Consider the following 7,927-nt stretch of genomic DNA (forward strand, 5'->3'; position numbering starts at 1 on the left):
ACACAACTAATTCATACCACCAGCCCCTCAAACTCACATAAGTTGCAATTAGACTTCAATTAATAGCCTTGGGAACCTCTGCTGCAGTCACGTCCTATGGTTGCGCTGTGCATGACTTCTTTTTAAGAACTTGATATTAGAAGGGTTAATGTTTTCAGGAGGTTTAGCATTGTTTTTAGGGCTTGCACGGCCTGATCCTAACTCTTGGAAAATGTACTCGGAGGGGGTTAATGCAGATGAGGGAACACAGCTACGGGGTGTCCCCAGATACTATCCTGTTGTATGTAACGTGGAGACTTCTGCAAGCTTCACTCCTCTTTGGTCAGGGAAGGCTGAGGGCATTTAGTTGTTTGCACTATAATGTTTCTTTTTCTCCCACACAATTTACTCTCAAAGAGCTGTAAGAGCCCTATTGTCAGTTTGGAGAAGGCCCCGAGATGGTTGGCAGATAGGTTTGCTGTCTTGTCTTTGAGCTGGTGATTAGGAGAGAGATTCACCTTGCCAATGTGAGTCAATGACATAGCTGTGTCCAGTCTAATCCACTCATTAAGACTTCCTCTGTTGATGCAGGAAGACCAGGGCCTGTGGAGAGTGAATCATCCCAGTTCCCCTAAGCATGGACCCAAGGGCTGTTTCTCTTGGAGATGTCTCTCCATGGAGTGTCAAGGACGTGGCTGGCAAAGCCATCCAGCTTGTAGCTGTCACTTCTTGAATGAGGTGCATCTCACCAGGCTGGAACGTGCTACTGTTCCTTTTGAGTTCCCTGCTAGTTCACTACCAGAAGATGGATCAAAAAGGTCTTTAACATCCAGCTTGGTAGAGGCTCCAGTATAGTGAGGGCCAAAGATTTAACTGTGTCAACAGGAGTTCGGGTTAAGAATCTGCAGCACTACTCAAGTGAAAATGTCACTGACAGGACAGAACATCAATCTGGTAAGCAAACCAAAATATGCTACAGTTCCTGCTCTGTTTTGGAGGTGTTTCATGGTGGTTAGGAGCAGGTCAGTGTGAAATGCTAAATGGGAAATGCTTTCGGGGTGGGGTGGGGTGGCATTTTGAGTCCTATCTAGACCCATAACTCAGTGAACGTGCGGGTGTTGCAGGTACAGAAACAATCCATCCATCACAACACAGCTTCCACCATGTTTTTTTCCATGCTTGACTTTTTTGTCTCTGGTTATTCTTCCGCACCCAAAGATTGTAAAATTACCCCCACAAAGTGCAAGTCTGCAAAACCTGCCATCACACAGAGAACCCCATGAGACACAAAACCCCAAACGACACACTGCAAACAAATCACAAAGAGTTTCTTCAAAAATGTCTCCTAAACTATAATTAGAGTAAGTTAGGGGAACACTTTAAACCATAATGTATTCTAAGCCAACTTGCAAACAGAGCACTTTCAGATTCCTTTTTATTTCCTCAGTAGTTAGTATTTGCTGGGCTGTTTTGCATTCTGAGGAGCATTTATTGCTGCCAGGCAAACCAAACCCTTAAGCGCTTTAAATTAACGTCCTGATCCTATCAAGGCCAGCTTCCCAAATATATATAAAGGGTTAGCATCACTGGTGTCATTCCAGTGGGATCTCTGTTCCTCTCCTGCAGAAGAGCTTCCCCTAAACTTCCATATTCCACCTCCAAGTAAGCCACGATGAGCAGACAGGCGCCTACAGTGAGATCTGTCCTGGGACGAAGAGGCTTTAGTTCGGCTTCGGAGATCTGTGGTCGCAGCTACGCTGCCTCTGCCTGCCAGCCTGCGCGCTGCGGAGCCGGTGCCTACAGCAGCAGGAGCGTCTGCAACCTTGGTGGAAACAGGAGGATTTCCTACGTGAATGGGGGCTGTGGAAATGGATGTTTTGGAGAGTTTGGCTTCGGAGGTGTAGGCTACAATAGTGTTGGAGGAAGGGTTGGTCTTTGCAGCCCCAGGGGATATAGCATTGTGAGAGGGTACCCTGATCGCAAGGCTGAGGGTATCCAAGGTATCTGCATCGATGAGCGGCTTCTGAAGCCCCTCTGCGTTGGTGTTGACCCACTGGACCATGAAATACGCTGCCAGGAGAAGGAACAGATCAAGACCCTCAACACTCAATTTGCCTGCTTCATCGACAAGGTGAGTGCAAACCTGCTCGTGCCATGAACCACTGAGCCGGGTCCATGCAAGGGTCCAGATTCCCATAGTCGTGTTAGTTCAGACTGAGATCCTCAGTACTGGGGAAGGGCTCGTTTCAGCCACACACCGGTCCTAGTATTTGATGGTGTTTGTATTGTGGCCATGGGAGCACTGGACTTCCTTGCAGGTGTCTCCTCTCTGGACAGCCGAGTTCAAGGCTGGATTTCCCTATTGCAGCCTTGTTCTAGCTCAGGGAGGAGTTACAGCCCTGATGGGCTCACCTTTCTGCCCTGTATCATCCCCTTTTCCCCCTTTGTCTTTAAATAGAGAGACTGTTCCCAAAACATTCCTGACGGCAAAGGAGGTTGATATTGTTTCGGGCATTAGATATCTAAGACTGAGCTGTCACCCTAAGGTCCCTTTGTAGAAAAAACAACCAGGTCCCACCCACTGGGGACTCAATTTCATCCTAAAATACAAGAAGCACCACTTAGAGGAGCTTTATGTCTATTCATTAGTGAGAAAGGCAGATTTAGACATATGGCTTTTATATTTCTAGATAATGTAGGCTTGGGGTTTTTAGATTTCTAAATAATTGAATCATTATCTTGGCATCTCACCTCTCACTTTCCCAAAACCCTATTCCTACATCCCAAGTGAGAGCAGAAAGTTAAACTATAGGTGCCGAGTTACTGCATTAATCTCTTGATTTGAAGAATTGCTGGGTTTTGGCCTGCAGGTCCGATTCCTGGAGCAGCAAAACAAAGTGCTGGAGACAAAGTGGGGCCTCCTGCAGCAGTACGTCCTGCCAAAGAAAGGGAAAAACCTGGAGCTCTACTTTGAGAATTACATCTGCGACCTAAGGAAGCGCCTGGACTGCTTGCTCTGTGAGAAGCAAAAACTAGGCAGCGAAGAATGTGCCACGAGCCAGCTGGTGGAGGAGTTCAAGTGCAAGTAAGGACCTTCAGGTCTCCTCTAGCTGTTGGCATTCACTTCTCCTCTGGTTCATCTCAGGCAACATCTCCCAGACATGTGGCACATCCCCTTTGGGGATGTCACATTCTTCTGTCTCACTTGCAAGCTCTTTGCATTGTTAATGTGGTTGTTCATGGAGGAGCTTCTGATCTTGAAATGGTCTAATGTTTGGTCTCCAGACATTGATCTTACAGTGCTTGATAGCAGCCTCTGAGCAAGTGGAGGTCGTTATTGATACCTGATGGTTAATGTCAGTGTGTCTGATAATACTGTTTGCCTCAGCCCCTTTCTTCTCCTTTTTCAACAGATATGAAGAGGAAATCAACAGGCGCACGACCGTGGAGAATGAGTTTGTGGCACTCAAAAAGGTGAGAAACTCAAAATGCATGAATCATCGTATCTGAAATTAGTTTATTTGGTGTAAATCTTGGCCAAAATGATGCATTATTAGCAAATGCCTGGCAAAAGTGTTATAATGAGCAGAAGGAGAAGGCCTGTATAAAGGCACAGGGTCAAAGAAAGAGGCAAATGCAACTAGAAAGCAAAAACACTGTACCCTCAAAGCTTACACCATCAACACTGCAGCAATAGTTTTGTTCTCCCAAGCACAATGGGAAGGCGCATTTGTGGAAGAGGTCACACTGGAATACCCGGTGTCTAAGACGCTTGCTATTTTCTGACTGTCTCTTCATTTCCTTTATACTTGGACATCAGAAAAGCAGAAATCATTTGGACAATATTAAGAAATGCTGCTTAAACTCTCATTAGTCAATTCTGAGCTTGCAGCCACGTCCCCACTAATAAATAAACAAATCCCTGTAAGTCGTGTTGGAATGGCTTTGTTTTCCTTGAGGAGACACCAGAGCATCCTGACTCACCCTCTCACACCTTTCTGCTCTTGAAACCTTGTTGAAACACGTTTCTGTTTTATTGGTGCTGTCTCTGTTTTCTGTGTGTTTCTCCACTGCTTGCAGTGAGATAGGGCTGGAGCGTGTCTCCTCTCTTGCAGGATGCAGACTGTATCTTTCTGAACAAGGAAGAGCTGGAGGTGAAGGTGGATCTGTTGAGAAGGCAGCTGGAGTTGTTGAAATGCGTGTTTGAGGAGGTGAGTTTTCTCTGGTCCGCCCCAGAAGTTTGGTGGTGCTGTCTCATGCTTGAAGTACTCCAAATTTGTACAGCTTGAAACCCTTCCTGGACGTGTCTCATCCCAAGCCCTGAATAGTTGAAAGCAAGGAAGTACAAGGTTGATATAACACTATGATGCTGGAAATAGGGTGGTTCCCCCTTTCTCTGGGTATGAATTGTCCCTGTCCTAACTCTACCCTTGAGAACAGAGATGAGTCTGTCTAGTTACTCCGGATTGCAGTTGTCTGATTAGAGCTAAAGAAACTCCCGGCTTAATCCTGTCATTAACATCAGTAAAGAAGCAGAAGATGACAGGATACCAAGGGTTAAGTCACTCAAATTCCTTGCCCTTTATGTGGACAGAATTGCTGCAGGTCAGCATGCAGGTCAGCAGTTGACATGTGGCAACCCATCCAGCAGGGAGGATTTTCTGCTGAGACAACCTGAGGGCCATTTCTTGGCTTGTTCCATCCCTCAGTGTGGCTCTTTCTCCCAGCCCTTCCTTCACTACAAAGTCTGAGCATTGCTAACACCTGATTAAGCCATTCCCCAACCTGTAGGAACGAGCTCAGGTAGATCGGCAGCTATGCGACACTTCGGTCATCGTGAAAATGGACAACAACCGAGACCTGGACATGGAAAGCATCATCAAGAACGTTGAATGCTGGTACCAAGAAATAGCTCAGAAGAGCAAAGAAGAAGTTGATGCTTTCTATCAAACCAGGGTGAGTAAGAAGTAACCTGGGGTCTCCCTGGCATCTTAAGGGGTCAGAACTGGTGATTGTCTTGTTTTTTGGTTCCAGTTTCAGGAGCTTCAGGATAAGAGAGGCAAGTACTGCGACGACCTGCAGAGCAATAAGTGTGAGATTTCAGAGCTAACCCGCATGATACAGAAGCTGCAGTGTGAACTGGAGAACGTGAAGAAGCAGGTAGGAGATTGCAGAAAGGGCAATGTCTTGGAGGACAATTAAGTTATGGGGGAAGATTGGTCTTTAGTAGACGAGACCTGCTCTAGGCTGTAGTTGGAAAGTGTATGGATGAAAACTGGATAGTGAGAAGGGGCACTGGTGGTTTTTCCCTCTGCAGTCAGAAAAGAGGATTAAAAACTAGAATGTCCAAGAATTGGGAAACAAAGCCTTGAAGACTGTTGTCTTCCCTTTTGACAGGTCTCCTGCCTGCAAACCTCCATTTGTGATGTTGAGCAGCGTGGGGATTGTGCCCTCAAAGATGCTCGGGAGAAGCACGTTGAGCTGCAGAATGCCCTTCAGAAGGCCAAGGATGAACTGGCTTGCATGTTGCGGGATTACCAGGAGCTGCTGAATGTCAAGCTGGCCCTGGATATTGAGATTGCAACGTATAAGACTCTACTGGAGGGTGAAGAGAGCAGGTGAGTGACAGAGACTTTGTCCCTTTCCTCCTGTATTCCAGAGGCCAGAACAATTCCAGCTCCCAAGTGAATTTTGCAGCTCCAGGATCCTCCCAGGCTCACAGAAAACGGGGCTGGAGAAATAGCTGGAGGCCATACAGGCCACCCTTGTGCCAGGAAAAACAGTGCCTGTCCTAAGGATAGTCAAACGTGTTACAACACGGGATGAAGTGGGCTGGGTCTATGGCTGGAAGTTATGAGTAATGTAAGGTTTCCAGATGTGCATGCAACTGGTTAATAGGATCATGTGTATTTCTCTTCTCTCTCCTAACAGGATATGTGTGGGGAACCCGGTGAGCGTGTGTAAGTAACCTGGAGATTTTCAGCCATGAGGGTTTCTCATGTTAGTTTATGGAGTGCTTATCTTCTTCCCTGCCTCAGTCTTTAATAGTCACCTTTTTTAGGTTGCAATTAGACTTTTGCCCTGTGAGAGAATGCATATGAGTAGTGCCGTTGGCCTGTAACCCATCTGCCTTCCTTTTCCATTTCGGCCCAGGCTGATGTGGAAAGTTTAGTTGCAGAAATCTCTAATACCTCTGAATTTATGAAAAATCAGCTGTTGGAAGGAGGGGGGAAGGTGGAATCCATGATCCTTTCTCTATTCTTGGAGTCAACAGCAAGCTGTCCTGGTGAATCCACCAGGCACTGATGTGCACTGAACCTGGGAAAGAACATGGCACCAGCCAGATGAGCAACGTGGGAACTGGGAGGATGTGTGAGGGGATGTGTTGGGACATAGGGAAGGAGCTGGAAGGAGCAGGGGCTCCGGTATGTTGGACAAATCTAGAGGAGATCAGGTTTGGTTGGTTCTGTCGCTCATGAAGCAGCATGCCTTGTGAGAGTCTTCCAGTTTTCCTCCCTGTGTAACCCCTCCCATGGGCTGTCTTGCAGCTGTGGTCAGCAGCGGCTACAACATCCCTGATGACTGTGGGATGCTGGCTGCAAACGCGGCTGCGTGCGGCTACGGCTCCTTGGGAAGACGATCCGGACGGCACAGCTCCCAGAATGGAGGATTCAGCTCCCGGAGTGCTGGGATCCACCCCAAGAGAGTCATTAGCTCGGTGGCCAAGCAGTGTGTCCCAGAGGTGTATTGCCAAGCTGGAGCTGTCAACTGCAAGAATGGGGGATTCAGCTCCCGGAGCGGGGGTTACCCAGCCCGCACCGTCATCAGCACGGGAAACGGGGGCTTGAATGCTCGCATGGGGCAGTGCCAAGCTGGTGGGGTGGTCAGCTTTGGAAACCAGGGCTGCGTTGTCAGGCAGCTGGGGGGCTCTCCCGTCGTCGTTGCGAACAGCCCTGAGGTTGTGGGGTGCAACAACGGCGTGGTGGGGAACTACGCGGTTGTCAGAGACCCCTGTGTTGTGCCATAGGGCCATCGGCTGGGAGGTGGCAGAGCCACAGTGGAGAGCAGCACTAGAGGTGCTGAGATGATGCAGGGTAGTTTCTCTGCCCAATAGCAGCAACGTTTGTCACCCAGTCCATTCCCACATGTATTAGTATTAGATATATACCCCACCAAGTGATGTGTTCAGAGTCCCCAGCCCTAAAGACACATCTAGAAAGCTTCTCCAGCAGGTGCTCAACACAGTGTTATTGCTCCGAGTTTATACTGTCTAGAGGGTCACAGCTTTAAGGGTTTGCTTCTTGCGCTGCCTTCTCTCTCTGGCTTTCCCCATAATGAGCAGATGCATTAACGATTTTCTTCCTTCCAAGACTCCTCTTTTGCTTCGAGCTCCTGCCAAAGCATTTCAGAGAAGAGAGTGATGATTTAGCTTTACCAGGAGGCGCTGTAAAGAGCATGCTCCCTTTTTGATTTCTGTCAAAGAAAACCCTGTGCTGCAAAATTGGGTTTAAATTTTAATCCAAGTAATTTCAGCTCCCAAAGCACCCGCTCGTTACGCTGCAGCCATAGGCTTTGTGTGGAATCTGCTTACAAGTGAATCCATAGTACCTTCATGTGCTTCTGCATGCTCGGGGTGGCTAGTTCAAAGTGTGCTGTTTAGAAGAGCTCACCCCACATCCCTACCCCCAGAATTCCAAGGGAAGTTATTGGTGCATACATCTTCCGAGCTGACATCCTGTACTCACACCAACAGGGTTTCTTTCAGTGACTGCTCAGACTTCCCAGCTTCTCATTGCGCCTTCAATAAACTGCATTGAAAGTATGTTTTGTCCTGGAGTTTTTCCCTAGATGGAATTTAAAGGAATCACAAAACAGGTGAAGAAGAAGGGTGGGAAGAAAGAACAAACAGATCTTTGATTCCTTTAGCCACTTTGGAGCATGGTGGGAC

At 47.6% G+C, this 7,927-nt stretch overlaps 1 protein-coding gene across 1 annotated transcript; it reads left to right on the forward strand.

The window, feature by feature from the left end:
- Positions 1 to 1,246: 1,246 nt before the first annotated feature.
- LOC133208940 (keratin, type II cytoskeletal 4-like) lies at positions 1,247 to 7,544 on the forward strand. Its single transcript, XM_061347213.1, has 9 exons — positions 1,247 to 2,110; positions 2,850 to 3,064; positions 3,393 to 3,453; positions 4,095 to 4,190; positions 4,771 to 4,935; positions 5,014 to 5,139; positions 5,377 to 5,597; positions 5,911 to 5,939; positions 6,528 to 7,544. Exons 1-9 carry the CDS (start codon positions 1,652 to 1,654, stop codon positions 7,004 to 7,006), a joined length of 1,851 nt encoding a protein of 616 aa, XP_061203197.1. The 5' UTR covers positions 1,247 to 1,651; the 3' UTR covers positions 7,007 to 7,544.
- Positions 7,545 to 7,927: the final 383 nt, after the last annotated feature.

This window comes from Neopsephotus bourkii, unplaced genomic scaffold, assembly GCF_033783945.1.
Source record: "Neopsephotus bourkii isolate Nb327-2 ecotype Australia unplaced genomic scaffold, CSIRO-AGI_Nbou_v1 NB_309, whole genome shotgun sequence".
NCBI lineage: Eukaryota > Metazoa > Chordata > Aves > Psittaciformes > Psittacidae > Neopsephotus > Neopsephotus bourkii.